This window comes from Hyperolius riggenbachi, chromosome 1, assembly GCF_040937935.1.
Source record: "Hyperolius riggenbachi isolate aHypRig1 chromosome 1, aHypRig1.pri, whole genome shotgun sequence".
In the NCBI taxonomy this organism is placed as follows: Eukaryota; Metazoa; Chordata; class Amphibia; order Anura; family Hyperoliidae; genus Hyperolius; species Hyperolius riggenbachi.
In genome coordinates, this window is record NC_090646.1 from 501,362,625 (window position 1) to 501,384,706 (window position 22,082).

Here is a 22,082-nt window from a genome sequence, read left to right on the forward strand (position 1 = left end):
TAGGCAGTAGCAGTATTAAGGAGTCTTGCCCACGGTCTCCTAACTGAATAGGTAAAGCTTACTAAACAGGAAGAACAGAGATTGGAACAGTAGTCAGAGACTTCAATTAAGTTTTCCATGCGTTGTATGGAAAAGTAGTTCAGGTTATCTTTAACGCTATACAGAATCGCAGCTGCCTACCAAAAACTCAGCGGCCCCATAGAAAATCACCACATGCGTTTTCACATTGTGGCAAACCGTTGCTGAAATTCACTAAAGTGATTGCTACCTTTACTGCAACACAATGTAGCTTGCACGGTCTTCCTGCACGGGTAATGGGAAAATGGCCAAAGTAGTGTGCTGCTGGTGAACAGTTTCCCATGATCCTCAGCACTTGTGCCATACACTGCCAGAACGGGTTTAAAATAGATTCATACACAAAGAATGGTTGCACAAAGGAAAACAAAAGATAGAAAAATAAAATGCAATAAACAGATCAGAATACGCGATTCATTTCCATGGTGACTTTAAATCCACTTTTTACGATTTGAATTTTAAACCATGACACATACCTTAAAAAGAAAGCGTAACCAAGACTTGAACTCCATCCCAATCAGTAGTTGATACCCCCTTTCCCATGAGAAATTTACTTTTCTCAAATGGATCATCAGTGGCGCTGTATGGCTGATATTGTGGTGAAACCCCTCCCACTGTGTGGTGTCAGCACCTAGCAACTGACATCACACTGTGGGAGCCTTGTTGTATTGTGGGAAATAATAGCAGTTCCCAACTGCCAAAAAAGCAGCATCCCCTTTCACAGACATTACCTGTCAGCAGTAAATATGTCACCATGTGATAAATGTCAGAGTGTAAATAAGGGAAGGGAAAGATTTTACAATGGGCAAACCCTGACTAAATCATTTATAAATAATTGTAAAAACAAAGCACTTTTTACATTACATGATTTTCACTGCAGTTACTCTTTAAGGGCCCTTTTCCACTAGAGTCGATTGTGATGCTGAATCGCAAAATGCTAGTGATTTTAAAATTGCTAGTTTGCTTTTTAACGTAGGTAATTTCCACTACCGCAATTTGGGTTTTTACACAAGCGCGATCGCGCAGTGGAGCGATTTTTGCCGTGAGTTTGGTATGCAGTTCATTGCATAGCAAAATCGCAATCGCAGGGAAATCTTGTACTTTGCTGAATCGCAATCGCTAGCGTTTAGCGCGAACGCTAGCGATTGCTAGTGGAAAAGGGCTCTAAAACTTTTTTAATACAGTTTTAACCTGAAATCTGTATAAGAGTGAAGCCACATTGGTTTTTGAGCCCTAGCAATTTCCATGGTTTTATTGTTTAAAACAACGAGCTGACATCTTTAAAATTTTGAAAAAAAAAAAGGTTTTATTTTGCATCACTTAATACAGAAACATGATTTATACAAATATACACAGGGTAACTGCTGGTCACTGTACACGGCAGAGATGGTTCCCGGGCAACGCATCTAATGATACAAAGGCCAGCTGGTGGCTGGACAAGCAGTCACTTTAGGTCGCTGATTATTCAGAAAGTTTCCATTTGATGATGGTGGTCTGAATCAAGGAAGACACAGTTTCCAAAACAGCCGACCTGAAAGGGTCAAAGAAAAACTGACCGAGTGCTGATTTGATTTCACACAGATATCGCATGAAATTACTGCATTGAAGATGGAAAGTGCAGAGTATCACAGACTGCCATCTGTCCTTACATCATCCTTATGTGAACCGGCATAGTACAGACATCAAGACGCACTGGAGTGCACGTTCTTGGAAGCTGCCAGCATTGCTCTGACTTTAGCCATGAGATCCTGCAAAAGAGACAAAGAGAAAAAGAAGCTGTTTATAACTGTGTACATGTTTTACTATTCTGCAGAATACAAATCCCAAAGCTTGGTGAAATGAATGTTAGTTAAAGCGATTTGATTTTTAATAAAGTCAGAATTGTGATGTGTTAAGAGTTTGGCATAAACAGCCCATTAAATTTAACTGCACAATCAGGGTGTCAAATGATCCTGTAAGCCACTTTACACTGCGCTCTATTTTTGTGCGATAACATTTGCTACACTGTTAAGTGCCAGATTGTTCTTTATGCTTCTGTGTTTAAGCCAAAGAGCTTCTGCGACAAAGGTTACCTGTGACACAAACGCAAGCACTTCTGTTCCGGGAGTCTCTGACTCCAGCGTGTAATGAAAAGATTCATTCGCAAGGTGTATTAAATATGAAGGCAATTAAATGATAACATTATTCTCTTCTGCCTTTTTTAACCACTGGAATTATTAGCTTACATGGGAGATTTATATTGCATTTAAAATTGCACTGTTAATCATATTTATTCTACCAGAGTACAGACTAAATCAAATTACCAAGCACTGTTATGTACCTAGTGATAATTATATAGCAGTTTAAAAACAATGAAATCTAAACAGGAGCAATTGGCACATAGAAATACCACCCTACTTTAATTTCTTAATCTGCTGTAATAATTACCGTATATTCCGGCGTATAAGACGACTGGGCGTATAAGACGACCCCCCAACTTTTCCAGTTAAAATATAGAGTTTGGGATATACTCGCCGTATAAGACTACCCCTCTTCCACGCACACCAAATTAAAAAAAATCATATAGTGGTGCTATGTATGAACAGATACTGGAGCTGTACTGTATGTGGTACCCAGTATATAACAACAGTATACAGGCGATTGGATTGGTCAACTCTCTCCCTCTTCATACCATAAGTGGATTGGTCAGCTCTCCTTGTCTACCTGTTTATCAGAGCGGTATGGAAGAATAGATGTTGCTGTGCCCATAAAACACGCCTCTTTCACCCTTCTGGCCCACCCTTGTATCCTATTTACCACCTCCTCTGCCTCTCAGATCTCGCACATGTGCGCCTGCATCGCTTCACTACAGTCCCCAGCAGCGAGATCTGAGAGGCGGTAACAGGATAGGGCAAATCACCTGGCATCAATGACACCCGGCGTATAAGACGACCCCTGACTTTTCTGATGATTTTCAAGGGTTAAAAAGTAGTCATACGCAGGAATATACTGTATATGCAGCATTATAATAAAGAAAACTTGAAGCTTTTTTTTTTTAAACAGATACTTACCCAAGGATAGTGAAGGCACTGGGTCATATAGAGCCTCCCCCTTCCTCTTATGGTCCCTGCCTTTCAGCGCTGTCTCCCCCATTAAAATCTCCTGCACGGGAGGGTTTGGAAGCGTGAGTGTTCCCGAAGATGGGTGGCTCCGTACTGCACGTGCCTGAAGAGCGCACTTGCACTTTCGCACTATCGAGCCGCTCGTCTTTGGGAGCACTTGGGCTCCGCCTCCCATGGCGGAAGAGAGCAGTCTGAGACCCATCATTTGAAGACTGCTAACGGGGGTGACAGCGCTGGAATGAGGGGACCAGGAGAGAAACGAGAACCCAGAGCCTTTCCCCTCCCATGAAGAAGGGGAATAGATACCTGTAAGCTTGCACAATTTGACTTTATCAGTTAGCCATTAAAAGGTATTACTTTCACAAAACTGTTTTTTTTCTTCCTTACCTGCAAAGGAATGACATCACTCGAGTTATTCCTATCCTATGGTCTTGTAAAGCGATGATTATATCAAACAACCTTTTCTTTCTTTTTATAGTTTTAAGGAGATGGATCATTAACCTGATATTACTGAGGAGACTTGTAAGGTGCCTCAAGCAGCTACACTTACCAGAGCAGTCAAACATCTGTGGAAGCCTTACTATACAACTACTGACTTTCTTTTGAGGGCAACAAATGTGTACAGTCCCCATCTTACTTAAGACAGGACTATGTTCCTTGTTTTCTCTCACTGTAAAGGATAAGAATTCAGGGTTCAGCTTCTCTTCAGAATGACTGTAGACTGAAAACTGATAATGGCCTCAATTCACTAAGATCATGCTGGAGATAATAAGGCAAAAGTAAACTTACCACCACACGGTGAGAGTTATCTTATCTCTTCATTTCTTAAGTTACCTCTTCTGTAGTTATTTTCACACGCCGTTAATAAACAGCCTGTCTTTAACTATGGAGTTATTTTAAGGATTGAAGAGTTAATTTAAGGACAGAAGAGTTAACTTTAGGTTTGCCTGAGGTAAAATGTTTCCTGAATATGACATGCCTCATAACCATGGTGACCACTCTAGAAACGTTATTAAAGACAGGAGATAAGCTTAGTGAATTGAGGCCAATGACTGTAGAGTTACTCAGACTGATAACCACCTTATTTTTCGTTCCTTGGGACGCACTCATGTCCCACCACCCCTATATTTTATGGACTGAATACTACATTACACTAGTGCTGAAGTCCGGTCACAACTTGAAGGTGGGTGAGGATGCTTCAGAAGACTGGATTGGGGAAGTCTGGGCTTAACCATGGCCGTTTCTACGGCCGTGCAGGGCGTGCCGCCGCCCGGGGCGCTGCTGGGAGGGGGGCGCTGTGATGGAGGGGGGAGTCGCAGCCGCGGGGAGGGCAGCCCGACCTCTCCCTCCCTCTCCCCGGGCCACCCTCCATGCGATCCCCCCTCGGACGGACTCGGAGTGCAGAGTTATTATGCGCAGGGAAGCGCTATAGAAAACTACTCACCTCGCTGGCTCCACGCGCTGCTCTCTCGCCGCCAGTCTCCTCTCTCTGCCTACACGCTGATACACACACACGCTGCTTCCTGTTTAGCAGCGTGTGTGTGTATCAGCGTGTAGGCAGAGATGAGACTGGCGGCGAGAGAGCAGCGCGTGGAGCCAGCGAGGTGAGTAGTTTTCTATAGCGCTTCCCTGCGCATAATAACTCTGCACTCCGAGTCCGTCCGAGGGGGGATCGCATGGAGGGCGGCCCGGGGAGAGGGAGGGAGAGGTCGGGCTGCCCTCCCCGCGGCTGCGGCTCCCCCCTCCATCATGGGGGGCACCTACCTAACCTATACTGGGGCAGCTACCTATCTAACCTATCCTGGGGGGCACCTACCTATCTAACCTATCCTGGGGGGCACCTACCTAATCTAACCTATACTGGGGGGCACCTACCTAATCTAACCTATACTGGGGGGCAGATACCTAATCTAACCTATACCGGGGGGGGGGGGGGGGGGCAGCTACCTAATCTAACCTATACTGGGGGGCACCTAAGTATCTAACCTATACTGGGGGGCACCTACCTATCTAACCTATCCTGGGGGGCACCTACCTAATCTAACCTATACTGGGGGGCACCTACCTAATCTAACCTATACTGGGGGGCACCTACCTATCTAACCTATACTGGGGGGCACCTACCTATCTAACCTATACTGGGGGGCACCTACCTAATCTAACCTATACTGGGGGGCACCTACCTAATCTAACCTATACTGGGAGGCACCTACATAATCTAACCTATACTGAGGGGGCAGCTACCTAATCTAACCTATACTGGGGGGCACCTACCTATCTAACCTATACTGGGGGGCACCTACCTATCTAACCTATACTGGGGGGCACCTACCTATCTAACCTAGACTGGGGGGCACCTACCTATCTAACCTATACTGGGGGGCACCTACCTATCTAACCTATACTGGGAGGCAGCTACCGATCTAACCTATACTGGGGGGCAGCTACCTATCTAACCTATACTGGGGGCAGCTACCTATCTAACCTATACTGGGGGCATCTACCTAACCTATACTGGGGGGCAGCTACCTATCTAACCTGGGGGGCAGCTACCTAATCTAACCTATACTGAGGGGGCAGCTACCTAATCTAACCTATACTGAGGGGGCAGCTACCTAATCTAACCTATACTGGGGGGCACCTACCTATCCTATACTGGGGGGCAGCTACCTATCTAACCTATACTGGGGGGCACCTTCCTATCTAACCTATAGTGGGAGCATTAACTCATCTAACCTGTATTGGGGGCACCTACCTACCTAGCTAGTCTATACAGGTGACAACTATACTGGCTACCTATATTGAAGGCACCTACCTAACTAACCTATACTGGGGGCATCTACCTATCTAACCTATGCGGGGGGCAACTAATCTGGCTACCTATATTAGAGGCACCCACCTAGCTAACCTGTACTGGGGGCACCTAACTATCTAACTTATAACGGGGACGCCTGCCTATCTAACCTATACTGTGGGCAACTATACTGGCTACCTATACTGGAGGCACCTATCTGGCTAACCTATACCGGAGGCAACTATACTGGCTCACCTATGCCTGGCTACCTATACTGGGGGGACCTATAGCTGGCTACCTATACTGGGGTACCTATTCTGGGGGAATCTATACTGAGTGCAACTAGACCTGGCTAACCTACACTGTGGGCACCCATACCTTGCTTCGGGGGGGGGGGGGGGCGCAATTTTTACACCCTCGCCCTGGGTGCATTTTAGCCTAGAAACTGCACTGGGCTTAACCATTCCCAATCACCATAGTGAAGGGCCAGGAAAGTTTTATCTGGGTCAGTGGAGGCACCTAAAATTAGGGTGCAGAAGCCACCTGCATAAATTGTATAACAAATGAAAAATGCAGAAACCTGCTTTACAAGTCAGTGAGATGCTCATTTTTAGTTGATGCGAGCTGTATGCAGCTTAAAGGGGAACTTCAGCCTAAACAAACAGACTGTCATTAAGTTACATTAGTTATGTTAATTAGAATAGATAGGTAATATAATCTCTTACCCACCCCGTTTTAAAAGAACAGGCAAATGTTTGTGATTCATGGGGGCTGCCATCTTTGTCATGGGGGCAGCCATCTTTTTGGTGGAAAGGAGGTGACAGGGAGCAGGAGACACAGTTCCAACTGTCCTGTGTCCTGATCACCACTCCCAGCTGCATGCGCTAGGCTTCAACTGTCAAATTCAAAAATTGCACCAAAACAGCAGAACGAGAACAACAACATCAGAAATCCCATCATGCTTTGCACAGCATTAGGGGAAACATGCCCGGGCAGTTTTTTTTCGGTGCAGCTAAAAATGAGGCTTGTATAAGAGAAAAAAAGTTCTGATGCTGTGAAACAGTTAAAGAAACACCAGGCCTTTCCAGTGCTGCTTAGTCAATTTTTAGTCTGGAGGTTCACTTTAATAGTGGACTAATCAAATGCAGGAGCGGATTATTTTGATGAACCCAATTCCAAGCTGCATTAAAATAAAATATGCATCAATTTAAAATTATACTAATTTCATTGACCAATTATTTACAAGTATACAGCTTACATCTGAATCATTCTGATCTATCAGGTTTGCTCTGGAAAGGCTCTATTGCCGGACTCCCCATCAGGGGGCGTAACTATAAGGAAGCTGCCCCTGCAATCGCAAGGGGGCCCAGAGCAGTGAGGGGCTCCCGACTACCAGCCTTCACTCCTTCCAATACAGGGGTCCATGCTCCTGGTCAGTGGCTACACTCGTTATGGCAGTGCACATCACGGTGCCCACAATTGTTTTATGACCCCAGCAAGATGGGCTCCCCAGGCTGTGAGGGTCACCAAGGGGAGGCAAGGGAAATAGTGTGAACATTGGGGGACCCCATCAAAGTTTTGCTGGGGGCCCATGATTTGTAGTTATGCCCCTACTATCAAGTGCTGCCTGCACAAGCACCTACCGATTACAAGGGAAACAGTCATGTGACTCTTCAGTCAGTACAGCAAGCATTATCTGACCACTGTAACTTATACGGACATCTGTACTGAAGTTACATAAGCAACACATGACCTCATCTACTAATGAGAACCGTTGATCTAAAGTGGTACTAGGGACATCATTGCAGGACTTTCATCTATAAAATGTATCTGTATCTGGGTAAGCTCCTTGATTGGCTAATGTCAATAAAATCACTTGCCACCTCCTGCACATTAGTTAGATTATGCTACGGACTGCAATCTTCTGAGACAGATTCAGCCTATGCCTTACCCCATTCATTGTAAGCAATGGAGAAGATGCAAATCCAGGACCAACAGCAACGCTTAAAGTGCACCAGCGACTAATTAAAAAATAGTTTTATACATACCTGGGGCTTCCTCCAGCCCAATTGTGCACGGATCACTCCCACGCCGCCGACCTCCGCAGCCTGCAGCTCCGGTATCTGATCCCGCAAGTTTTTTTAAATTGGTCTCTGGTTTCCTTTAAGCTATTCGATTATATTTTGAAATATGTGCAATAATAAGTCAGCAGCAGCACTTCAGAATTCCAAGTTTACTGCACATTTTTTTCTTTGGGAAGTGACAGTGTTATTTTGCTGTGATCTCTGATTAGTACGGGAAATGCACAGCATTATTAAGTTACCTTCTAGAGGCAAATAAGAGAAAACAGCAGGACCCCACTGTATACAAACTCCTCAATTACACTTACCTATAACAGAACATGAAGATTTACCTCATTACTTTCTGATCGCAGAGCTCATCCAAAAGCTCTCATGCGACTTCCTTATCTAAATTAGGGCTTTGATCCCTTTGCAGGCAGCAGCAGCCTATACAAGTTCTTTGTGCTCAAGCAGCATCTGGTAGCAGCAGAAATTCTGAATGCGTTGCGTTCAGTAAGTAATAAGCTAAAATCAAAACAGCTACATACTGTGATAGAAATACATCTGATTGACAACACTTCTTCAAACAAAAGGTTCAATTCTGCAAGAAAGATGGGGAGGGGCATGAATAGCACAAGGGTGCTAGTGTGGTGTACATGGTCAACTATAAGCTACGGTACGTACAAACGTCTGTTATGCTAAATGAAAGCTCCTGATTTTTCAGTTGACTGTTTTACACCTGTAGTAGTGTTTTATGATCTTATTCAGTTGGTTATTGCATTAAAATTAACCACTTGAGGACCGCAGTGTTAAACCCCCCTAAAGACCAGGCCATTTGTCATTAAATTGGCCACTGCAGCTTTAAGGCCAAGCTGCAGGGCCACTCGACAGCACACAAGTGATCCCCCCCTTTTCTCCCCACCAGAGCTCTCTGTTGATACGGTCTGATCCCCCCCCCCCCCTCCCCCAATGTTTGTTTTTTTTAAAATAAAAATGTTTTTTTTAAACTACTGTAACCCGCCTCCCTCCCCCCGCCAGCCAATCCCCGTGATCAGCTGTCATAGGCTTCAGCCTATGACAATCGATCACCTCGGTGCATCTGGAGGAGACAGCTGTGTCACACGACTGTCCCCCGTATAGCGCAGCTGCAGATCGCAGCACCCTGCGCATGATCTCCTGCAAAACAGAGCCCCAGGAGTTAAAGGACCACTATTGCGAAAAAATATAAAATTTAAAATACATATAAACAGATACAAATAAGATGTGCTCTTCTTTCGAAGTAAAATGAGCCATAAATTATTTTTCTCCTATGTTGCTGTCACTTGCGGTAGGTAGTAGAAAGTAGAAAGACACTCCCTGAAATTAACCACTATCGCGAAAATCAAATTAAAAATACATGTACACACTTTCAAATAAGGTAATTTCTTCCAGACTAAAATGAGCCATAAATTACTCTCCTCCTATGTTGCTGTCACTTATAGTAGGTAGTAGAAATCTGACAGAACTATCAGATTTTGGAGTAGCCCATCTCCTCATGGGGGATTATCAGGGTTTTTAAAAGCACTTAGTGAATAGCAGCTGCTCAGTCAAATTGCCAAAAAAGTGTGCAGCGAGCAGGGAGGCTGGCCAGCATCTTTACATAAATCCATTTCAGGGAGTCTCTTTATAAAAAATAAAGACCATGCTGAGAATCCCCCATGAAGAGATGGACTAGCCCAAAATCTGTCAAGCTCCTACTGTAGGAGAAAGGTAATTTATGGCTCATTTTTCTCTGTAGGAAATGTACAAATTTTTGTGTTTACATTTTTTTTGCGATAGTGGTTTTTTAAGATTTCATTGCAAATATCAAGTTAAGAAGAAAGCTGGCACTGAGCCCAAACTTTGTACTAAATGCCTTTAGACATCCATGGCACAGTAATATGGGGAAACAAAAAATGCCTATAGAGGTCAGTGGCGGGCAGAAATGGTATTGTATGAAAACCCTTTAGATATTGATGCAGAAACACAAAAACGCCTATAGACGTCCGCAGCTTCCTAAAGGTCAATGTGAAATCTAGTGCATTACTAATTGGGCTTTATAGTGCATCTCCAATTTTCCCAAGGTAAATGGTCCCAACCAAATGATATCTATCTGGAATTTTTAACAAGCTGCTTCACAATAACATACCAGCCATTACACTGGTGTTCTCCCTGATCACTACACAGTGAGTCACTAGGAAATTTGCCTTGCATAGCTCGGCAGTTTCTGAGATTAGAGTGCTTGCTTCACAGTGATGCGTATGCATGCAAAAATCCCTTCTGATAGGAGGATCCTTTGACCATATGGAATTAATGTGTTACTGCAGTAACCCAGCCAAGCTACATGGATGTGAAGAGAGCAATAAGTTTTACTTCCGGCTTTGTTCGTGACCTGAAAACCAATGTGATAAAGGGGGAGAGTACTGTCTATCCAACACTAAGCTGTACAGTGCAGCAGTGGCTTGCAGAAAGGCGATATTGCGGCAGCTGCAGACTGACAATGAAAAAGAATTTGGCATTGGACTACTCAAAATAATCAGCTACTGAATAGCAATTCAAATCCAAGGTGCACAAACATAACATAGCATAACATTAAATGGACTGCAAATGATTTTCATCCCATTGACCATATCTAGAAATGAGTGCATTTGTCCAAAGGTCTGACAAGAGGAGCAAAGTCCTGCAGGACGCTGAAATGTGTTGCCACCTTACTGGACCACATGGGTGTGTCCCCCTCTGCCCCTCCATACTTCAGCTACCAGGACATATTGTAGATACGGACTCAAATAGTGTCAATGTTACTATCAGTGTAAATTACGGAGCTAAGAAAATTCTTGCCCACCAAGGCAATAATGCTTTCCTTTACTTCTTAAAGTGGGATTATATTTCCAAAACATTTGAAGGCATCTTCAAACATTCCCTGTGTGTAAAAACATTTACTTTCACTGAAAGAGCTGTACAAGAGAGTTTCTATCTGGCTCATCAACAAGTGGGGAGAGCCGTGGCTTCTGAAGAACATAGGAACACTTCACACACGTGAAGCCTTGTGTGTAAAAATAAAATGGTCAACTAACATATCTGCAACCCAGTGAATGTTCTTAACGTTTGGATGTTTTTACATTGTATAAAACTAATCTATAAACTTTATTAGTTTATGGATTCTACCAGGATTCCCTGCAAATTGTATCATATTCCTTTATAAACCCAAGTGATCTCATGTTTGGAGAGGTTTAGATTAAGTATTTGAGACACTATACTGCTTTTCATAACGCAATATAATGTTTAAATTCCCCCAAGGCTCTCTCTCTTTCTATGCGTTGTGCATCCCTGCACAGTTTCCATGTGTTTAATTACTTCATTCATTTAACCCATGGCCCATGCTGACACTGCCAATTAGGGTCTGATTTGTTCGAGTGGTCGTAACAATGGTGAGGCTGCTTAGTAGATCCTGATAATTAAAAATATTTCACGCAGCAATTATCTCCCATTATGAACAAGTGAAATGTGAACCAGAGACATTAACCCCTCATTTACAGAAGTCTGCCGGAAACCCGGCAGTGCGCCCATAATGTTCACTATACTCATATCGTCATTCCTTAAATGAAGACTACACTTAAAAGGCAATGAGACTGCAATTGTGTTATACAACATGCTTCTAATTACAACGACTACACAAACTGAAAACAGATCATCAGGTCCCAATTTCCCCAAGATTACATTTTGTGAAATTATTCTAACAAAGTGTGATATTGAGGGTCATAAAGCTGACACCCAATTTATGTTTTTTGGGAACAAAAAAAAATCTTAAGTTTTATTTTATTTCGCTCTCCTCTACCTGGAAACAGGCTCTAACAGCAGCACATGGTTAAAGGATACTTGGTTCTAAAAATATGGCAAAAATGAGGCCCTGTGTGTGTTTGGAGAGTAGTGAAATGGCTTACCGCGCCTCCTTTGCTCCAGCATCAGCCTCAGTTTCCCTGCAAAGCAGCCCATTCCGATGTCCTGGTCGGCACATGCGCAGTATGTCTGCCGAATTACGTGCGCACTCCCACGGGAAGAAGTGGTCAGCGTGCGTACTGGATCACAAGGTGCCCAAGAGGACATTCTGCGCATGTGCAGTCCGGGTCTGAGGGCACGCACCCCAGGTACGCCTTCGTGTGGGAGTGGGCATGTACTACCGCGGACAAACTGCTCATGCACCAACCAGGACGCACAGCATTGCAACAAAATGAAGGCTGATGCTGGGGCAACGGAAGTGTGGTGAGCTTCTGCGCTACTCCCCATACACACGTCATTTTTGCCATATTTTTATGACTAGGGTATCCTTTATAGGACAACTGAAGTGAGACGGATATGGAGGCTGCCATATTTATATCCTCTTCAGCAATACCCGTTGCCTGGCTGTCCTGCTGATCATCTCCCTCTTAGCCATAGACCATGAATAAGCATTCAGCAGATCAGATGTTTCTGATATTACGGTCATATCTGACAAGATTAGCTGCATGCTTGTTTTCGGTGCGATTCAGTCCCTACTACAGCCAAACAGACCAGCAGGACTGCCAGGCAACTGGTGTTGTCTGAAAGGAATTAAATATGGCAGCCTTCATAGTTTTCTCACTTCAGTTGCCCTTAAAGGGGAACTGAAGAGAGAGGTATATGGAGGCTGTCATGTGTATTTCCTTTTAATCAATACCAGTTGCCTGGCAGCCCTGCTGGTCTATTTCTCTGCAGTAGTATCTGATTAAAACCAGAAACAAGCATGCAGCTAGTCTTGTCAGATCAGACTTATAAGTCTGAACCACTGAAACACCTGATCTGCTGCATGCTTGTTCAGGGGCTATGGCTAATAGTATTAGAGGCAGAGGATCAGCAGGGCTGCCAGGCAACTGGTATTGTCTAAAAGGAAATAAACATGACAGCCTCCATATACCTCTCTCTTTAGTTCCCCTTTAAGCTCCTCTGTGTTGGTCTGTAAACAATCACATGCCAGAAACCAGAATACTCTAGAGCAGTGATCTGGAAACTTGGCTCTCCAGCTCCGTGTTCCCAGCTGCTATATCACCCTCTATGCTGCATAGAGGGGTGATATAGCGGCTGGGAACGCGGAAAATCAGCCTGTCGGCGGCTGTCGCCGAACCCGGAAGTAGCCGCCGGCAGGGACAGGACGATCGGAGCGGGGCTGCGAGGGCACCATCCAGCTTCGGGGGGCTGAGGGATGCCCCGGGTGAGTAAATGTCATTTTTTTTTCTGACTTAAGTTTTCCTTTAAGTCATACAAAAAAAAAAATGACTTTTACTCACCTGGGGCTTCGCTCAGCCCCCTGTAGCTGATCGGTGCCCTCGCCGTGTCTCGGAGATCCTCCCATCCTCGCTGGCGACCACTTCCGGTTTTGCCGTCAGGACCCGACAGGCATGGGAACGCGAGTGATTCTTCGCGTTCCCAGCCAAAATATCGCCCCTATGCGGCCAGGTGGCCGCAATAGCAGCATAGGGGCGATATTTTGGCTGGGAACGCGAAGAATCACTCGCGTTCCCAGCCTGTCGGGTCCTGACGGCAAACCGGAAGTGGTCGCCGGCGAGGACGGGAGGATCTCCGAGACACGGCGAGGGCACCGATCGGCTGCAGGGGGCTGAGCGAAGCCTCAGGTGAGTAAAAGTCATTTTTTTTGTATGACTTAAGGTTACTACAGGAAGTTCCACAATGCATTTGCCTTTATGAATCATGACTGTGGCTGTCAGACTCCCGCAATGCATTGTGGGACTTGTAGTTCCTTAAGAGCTGGAGAACCAAGTTTGCAGATCACTGCTCTAGAGGAATACAGGATTAGCACAAATCCCAGCAGCAGACACATACAATTTATGACCATCTAAATGTGTGACTGTTCTGAATGATCCATGAAATAAATTGAAGCACAAGTAGAATTAATTAATATCAACTTCAAAGCAAAACTGTCTTGCCAGGTAGAGCTGCAGTTTTCTGTATTGTACAATATCTGCTGCATCCTTTCCCAGGCACCTGGTTTATACCAGAGTTCTCACTATGGCTCTTTTGCTACCTTCAAATGGTCAGATTTCCCCCACAATAATACCAAGCTGTCCATGCACAAAACTAAGTGTTAGTGGCTGGGAGCAGCAGAGAAGCCGCGGTCAGTGCTCAGACAGGGCGGGAGGAGGCAGCAGATACACTACCACCCATGCAGGGCAGGGCTGAACTAGCCAGCAGTAACAATGCTCTTTTTTCCCTGTTAGCCTTTAGTTGGCCTTAAAATGATCAATCCAAGTACTGTGCCTGGGTGATCTTTTTATTGGTTAGCAAAGGCAGGAAGATTATACCGATTCTACGGTGACTTAGTGGACTGGTTAGATACATTAAATGTGTGCCAATAGGATCTATAAATACATCCCCAATCGATCACCCAGTCTTTGGCAACTGTTTGAGTTCTTTCATATGGGCTATGAGTAAGGATTCAATAGAAGATATGCACATCAGCCTGTTTGTTTTTTTCTCTCCAATGAATAATAAATAATTTGTGATCTTCAATGAAGATCAGAGCAGTTAAGTTGGGATATTGAACGTGTGGACTTTTTCCCCATTTGCAGATGTTTCACAGTATTGAATATGTGGCAACATTTTTATTGTACAAGAGTGTGCATTCCAGTTTGACACAAATGTCACAAACTTCACACCCATAATGCACCATGGGACAGTCAGCCATTCCCGATCCTTTACTATTTCAAGGGGCTGCATTTTCAGACTCAACTAAATCTACATGGAGTGCCTGACTCTGATCCTGCCTTGGCAATCAGTGTTCCTGTAAAACTATTTAACTTACACTAATAACAGAAAAGGATGAAGTTGATTGGATGCTAAAAGAGAAACTAAGTTTTCTTAGACAAGTTAAATTACACTAGACCCAATAAATAGAAGGAAAGTGCATTGGCTGCCTAATTGGCACAAGGGGCTAAGGACCCAGCAGAAAGGTCCCATGGAGACCTCATCAGCAAAGCAGCCTAAAGCTGGCCATACTCTGGCCCGATTTACCGCCGTTTCGACAGCAGATTCGATCACTGGGATCGAATCTGCTGCCAATCGTTCGCGCTACACGCCGAATTTCGATTCATTTCGTCCGATCCCGTCGATCGCGCCGTGCGGAAAATTACCGTCGATCGCCCGCGGGTAAAGAGCGCATCGCTAGCGGCGTTCGAGTGCCCGACGACCGATGTAATAGAGCCCGCATACATTACCTGCTCCGCCGGCGCGACTGCCCCCGCTCGTCTCCGCTCTGGTCTCCGGCATGCCTTCACTTATTCCTGCCCGGCAGGAAGTTTAAACAGTAGAGGGCGCTCTACTGTTTAAACTTCCTGCCGGGCAGGAAGAAGTGAAGCATGCTGGAGCCGGAGACCAGAGCGGAGAGAGATCCGGGAGTCGCGCCGGCGGAGCAGGTAATGTATGCGGGGGGGGGGGGGGGGGGGGGGGGGGGAGGGGAGCGGCGGCAGCAGCACCACCACCACAACAGATTGTGATCGGTTTCAGGCTGAAATCGGTTCACAATCTGTTTGCAGTAAAGGCAGCCATACGATCCCTCTCTGATCAGATTCGATCAGAGAGGGATCTATCTGTTGGTCGAATCTGATGGCAAATCGACCAGTGTATGGCCACCTTAAGTCCTCATGAAAACTCACAAATCTTCAGGGTGGGGCAGTAACCTCTCTGAACACACACATTAATGCACACTTCCCAGCTTTCCTTTGCAGTTGAGGTCTTGTTCAACTTAGATAGGCTTTTGTAGCTTTTGTTATTACTGTTTGATTGTGCTATGCAAATGTACACACTAATTAACATTTTATCATGAGGGTTAGCTATATAACCCATCACTCTGCACTTTCAAAATGATTACCATGACAAGAGCTGGGATAAGAAAACAATATAAAAACGTCCATCATACTGAAACTGTTCACATGCACCGCCATACATGTTACAGTTTAAGAATTGTAATTACGTGGTACTCAAAGCATAATATTCCAGCAATATACGATGGCATTCATTTCTTTCAGGAGCTACTGGAGGTAGTGGCCCACTTTACTGGTGTTGCTAGTGGCATTAGGCATGAAGAGTGCAGCTACAGGAAGAATGCAATTTACCTGAGTTATTTTGGTCTGCACTGAAGAGACAATTTCTGACGCAATATGGCCATCTTTGTCCTGGGAGGATTCCCTGCAAGCAGAAAGGAACCAATTACACAATGATTGCTACAGAAATGTGACCAAAGTGTATGAACAGCTACAGGTTTAAGGGTTCCTGCTGATTGCAACTTGGTCTATTAATCTAAACATAAAAAAGCGGCAGACGCATTTTTCTTGTTGTTGAAAAACAAGTTTGCTTTCTTAAAACAGAAAGTATATACGATAATTCAGGTTGAAGTGAGCTTGAGATGTCTCCCAGTGCATCACTGCTGAATATATGCAAATTAACCATTGTCGGCCATAAGGTGCGTACACACGCACTACAGCCGCTGACGGGTCCGTCAGACCCTCCCGCTGGGCAGACGTTCTGCCGACAATAGCGTGTGTACGCGCTGTCGGCGGACTGATGAGGCCGTTTCTGAACGATCCGCTGAGCGGATGTTTGTTTCAGGTGTGTGATTCAGACACTATTGAAGACAGAAATATTAGGACTGCCAGGCAACTAGTAGTAGCAGTTCAAAAGGAAATAAACATAGCAGCCTCCATATGCCTCTTACTTCAGGCTCCCTTTAACCCTCCTGGCGGTCTATTAAAAACCGCCAGGGGGCAGCGCAGCAGTTTATTTTTTTATTAAATCACGTAGCGAGGTTATGGCTCGCTACATGACAGCCGCTGTGCAGCGGCATCCCCCCCCACCCTCTTCGATCGCCTCCGCCGATCAAGCCCGTCCGGAAATCCTGCTCTGAGCGGAATTTCCATTAGGGCTTCCCCCGTCGCCATGGCGATGGGCGGGATGACGTGACGTCAAAGGGAGTCCCGATCCACCCCTCAGCGCTGCCTGGCACTGATTGGCACTGGGGCGGGGGGGCGCGGCAAGCGGCGGCTAATCGGTGTTGAGCGGCGGCGATTTGAGTGCACACGCAGCTAGCAAAGTGCTAGCTGCGTGTTGCAATATAAAAAAAAAAAAATTATGCAAATCGGCCCAGCAGAGCCTGAGAAATCCTCCTGCGTGGCTTACCCCGAACGTACCGCCAGGATGGTTAATGAAAAATCACAAGAGAAAAAACCTAGTTCTCGGATTCCACAATCCCCAGTAAATAGCATTACCTGTAACGCTCTTGGCTTGACCCTCTGCTCTCCACAGGAGAGATACTAGTTGAGCGCGTTGAACTATGAGCACCCTGTCTGTTGGGTGACCGAGAGCGGGACCTTTTAGACCTGGATTCTGACCTAGAGTGCTTTTTCTTTCGATTTTCATAAGGACTACTGTAAAAACCATAAAAGAAAAACAAATTAAATACAGAAATGAAAGATGGTGTATAAATAAATAATAGCGCCTGTTAACATACAGGCAAAGGTTTTCAACCATGTTAAATCCTAATAATAAAAAAATGCATGTTATGTGGAATACACTGTCATTTGCAAAACACAAACTCTTGTGCATTGTACATACACCAGTTTTGCATGGGGCTATATTCATATTTATCAACTGTGAAATTGCATGGATTTGTAAGCATGTTTGTGTACAAATGCGTAGAAACACATGTAGGTTATGTATAGATGCTAGCTAGTTTGACGCCAAATGATGCCAACAGTGATAGTTTTGGTATGATTATATTACCAATATTATACTATCTACCATATGTAGCCAGCAGCCTACTTTCGCCTATAGTTTAGCTAAAAGTACATAAAAGTCACATCCTAAACACTAAACTAACCTCCCCATAACCTATCCCAGTGATCTGCAAACTTGGCTCTCCAGCTGTTAAGGAACTACAAGTCCCACAATGCATTTGCCTTTATGAATCATGACTGTGGCTGTCAGACTCCTGCAATGCATTGTGGGGCTTGTAGTTCCTTAACAGCTGGAGAGCCAAGTTTGCAGATCACTGACCTTCCCTGTCATATAAACCCTCCTACCGATACACCTAAAATTAACCTCCTTACAGCTACACCTAACACTAACCTTCCTACAGCAACAGCTAACACTAACCTTCCTACCACTACACCTAACACTAACCTTCCTACAGCAACACCTAACATTAATCTTCCTACCACTACACCTAACACTAACCTTCCTACTGCTATGCCCAATACTAACCTTTCTACCGCTACACCTCTTACTTACCCTAGGCTACACAAAACACTAACCTGCCTATCGCTATGCATAAGCAGCCACCAGCACCAAATGCAAGTTTGGCCACACTGCCAATCTCCATTATGCTATTGCTGGTGCCAAATGCGTATTCAGCTACAATAGCCAAACACTGAGGGCCCATTCACACTTGTACAGACCCTTACTTGCCCCAAACTCAAACACAGTGTCCCACAGCCACATATTTATATTGTGTCCCATGTTGCTGCTGAGGCACAGCAATACCCACAGTGCCAAACTTTACTGTTACAAACACATTTTCTTGGTTACTAGGGATGGTCAATGAGATGCAAATCAATCGAAGTTGATGTAGAATTATGCAGATTAATGCAGTTTGAAAATAACCAGCCAAAGTCTACCTTGACAGGATTTGATTGATCTGTTTTTAGGCTGCATACATTTGCATAATGCTGGACCAACTGAAACTTCTTTGCATCTCACTGGTCAGACATATTGGTCCACCTTACAAAAAACTATACTAGAAAACTTTGCAAGGTGTTTTTAAGCCCAGATATGGAAAAGCAGTGGACATGAACACACCCATTGATTAACAGTAATAATTTCCTCATTACTATAAAACAAAAAATTCAAGTAGTGTAAGGGCTGGTTCACACGGGCGTCTGCTGAGCTTTTGCTTGGCATTGCGTTCAAACGCCAGCGTTTAAAAGCTTTTGAAAAGCGTTCAAGGCTAGCAGTTCTGGTCTCTGCTATTGTTTCCTCGCGTTTACTGCCTCTGAAAGCAGCATGTTACTTTTGAGACTAGACGCAACGCTGGGATCTACTGCCAGGCTTTCATGAAAGCTTGCAAAAGCCAGCTCTAAATGCTCCCATTCACTTGCATGGGATGGCAGTAGATCCCAAAAAACGCTGCGTCTAAAACGCTGCGTTAAACGCCACAAAAACGCCCGTCTGAACCAGCCCTAAATGAGGCTTTATTGACTTTTATAGTGCCTGGGTGCTGAGTTTACAATGCTAATCTCCAGTGTAAATGTCAGATACTGCATGGCTTCTGTCCTGACTCCTCCCTTCATTTCATAGTCACTGACACAAGCTATTCAAGGAGGAGCTAGGAAGGGCACCTTTGAACACAGCACTCTTCTGTGCTGCCACTTCTAGATTAACATTTTGTGGTCAACAATTCCTGTCTAGTTCCTCTCTGATCATTGCACAACAATACATTTACCCTTCCCACATTCTACCCTGTGTCTTTATGGAAAGGTTAAATAGGAGCTGTGAGAAATTACCTTTTACAGCAGGTAAGGCTAATGTGCATGTGACTTAAAACATTTATCTCTTCTTGCATCCCTCCTCAGGCTGTTTATTACATACTGAGGTCAGTGGAACTGCAAAACTGTGGCTGTCATGCTGGCCACCAAGAGTTAATCTCTCTTAGCAGAGAAGAGGTGCACAGATGCCTCAAACTCCCACTCTTTACAGCTCCAGCCTTTGTGTACAGATCTCTGGGTCACATGACTGACTTTTCTAAAGGGAATTTATCTTGAACAGATGCATCAAATATGAACACATACAGAGCTTTTTATCTGTTGAATCTATTGTAATTTCTTAATCCATTTATTGACAAAAAACAAATATATGAAGTTCTTGCAGGCAAGAAGGTGCTATATAGACTAAGTGCTATATAGACAATATACTTTGTACAGCGCTGCGGAAGATGTCGGCGCTATATAAATACTAAATAAGAATAAAGCAGCCCATACACTCAGCCGATTTTCTGGCCGACCGATCGATCGATCAATCGATTGCAAATCTGTTGGCCAATCGACCGATCGACGGCCGATTTCGATCGATTTCGATGGATTTCCATCGAACTGGCAGGGTGGAAAATTTAGGTCGATCTGATGAGATTGCTTATCAGTTTGCATTGGCCTTAATGGAAATCTGATGGCAAAAAAATGCCATCAGATCGAATTTCAATAGATTTCAAACTGAAATCTATTGGAATTCTATCCTGGTAAAAAATGTTCTAAAAACGCATCAGATGCATTTCTTATCTATCTGCTGCCAATCTGACGAGTGTATGGGCACCTTAAGAACTGTAATGGACTCATTAAGTCGACCAGCGACAGACAAGCATGCAATACAATGAGGCAACGTTTTCAGGATTGTACAGTCTTTAATGGAAGCGGCGCAGATATAAACACTGACATTTTTTTCAGCTTTAAAGTACATCTGTAGTCAAAGTGAATTTTTTATCAGCCCTATAAGGCAACAGTATATATGTGTTCTATTGTAAAAGTGTAAAGCCTTGTTCGCACGCTAGATGAAACATGCCCTAATGACCCAGAGTATATTGCCCCCTCCCCCAGCCTGTGATTAGCCTGGCAGATCCATTCTGCCAAGCACAGGCCTAGAGAATTGTTCTGCCCGCTCACCTTGCACTCCACAAGACGTGAATGTTGATCATTTATTACTATTAGAGTTAAAGCGGAACTGTCTTTTGCTTTAAAATGTAAAACACATACAAATAATAAGTATGTTTCTTCCTAAGTAAAATGAACCATAAATTACTTCTCTCCTATGTTGCTGCCATTTACAGTAGGTAGTAGAAATCTGACAATACCGACAGGTTTTGGACCAGTCCATCTCTCCATAGGGAATTCTCAGCACGGCCATTATCCTTTATAAAGACACTCTCTGAAAAATATTTATACAAAGATGTTGACCGGCCTCCTTGCTCACCGTACACTTATTTGGTAGTTGGATAGAGCAACTGCCATTCACTGAGTGCATTTTGATATGAAATAAATAAATCCATGTGAACCCCCCATGAGGAGATGGGCTAGTCCAAACCCTGTCGGTTCTGTCAGATTTTTACTACCTACTGTAAGTGACAGAAATATAGGAGAAAAGTAATTTATGGCTTATTTTACTCTGGAAGAAACATACTTCTTAATTGTATATGTTTCCATATATTTTACTTTTTAAGATTTTCGCGACAGAGGTCCTTTGAGCAGAAATATGTCTGGATGTTGAATGGAACACCTCCAGCACTAGCTTTGTATTATTGGCTTAATGCAGTAACAGAGCTATGTAGCCACTGATCACATATTGCGCCCACCTGAACAATAAAAAGGGTGGCACTTTATAATCAGTGTTCAGATGAATGATTTTACCAGACTGCATGGCTAATTTATCTAAGTATTGTACAGTGTAAGGCCAGCCTTAGAACTAACATTGTAAGCAGGAACCAGATGCCAGCATTGTGTATCCAGTACAAGCAGAGGGCTGTAGGGGACTATTTACAAAATTGCCAATCAGGCAGATCGCTATAATATCCTCACTCTTTCTCAGAATTACTGCCATTTAATAGATCGCCATTTATAAGAATGGACTCTATGTTCATGCTGATTGTCATTATCACAATGGTTTTCTTTATGTATTACCATTATTTCTCAGTTCTCATTATTTATAAAGCACGGAACAGGGCAGATCATTAAAAAACTGTCTCAGCCCAACTGATTCAGGTAAAATTCCACCTTTGTTAAAAAAAGTAAAGTGCTATACCATTGCTATGAAGAATTCGGTCCATTTCAGTTTGCATCCAACCATAAATGTCTAAAAAGACTTGTCAGCTCAAATAGCTTAACAATTCAATCAGTACAGCAGTCCATTAAATACATCCTGTTGATTAAAAACCCTTGGACGCTATTTTTTTTTTGTAGGACTAACTAGCTG

At 44.1% G+C, this 22,082-nt stretch overlaps 1 protein-coding gene across 2 annotated transcripts in view; it reads right to left on the reverse strand.

The window, feature by feature from the left end:
* Positions 1–1,361: 1,361 nt before the first annotated feature.
* The window catches only part of SFSWAP (splicing factor SWAP), a 209,272-nt gene continuing 188,551 nt past the window's right edge, over positions 1,362–22,082 (reverse strand). For both annotated transcript variants that reach the window (XM_068243455.1, XM_068243456.1), the window contains 3 exons: positions 17,339–17,497; positions 16,190–16,262; positions 1,362–1,823 (listed from right to left, as the gene is read on the reverse strand). In XM_068243455.1, coding sequence (XP_068099556.1) covers positions 1,758–1,823; positions 16,190–16,262; positions 17,339–17,497 — 298 coding nt within the window. In that variant the 3' untranslated portion in view covers positions 1,362–1,757. The remainder of the gene's footprint in view (positions 1,824–16,189; positions 16,263–17,338; positions 17,498–22,082) is intronic.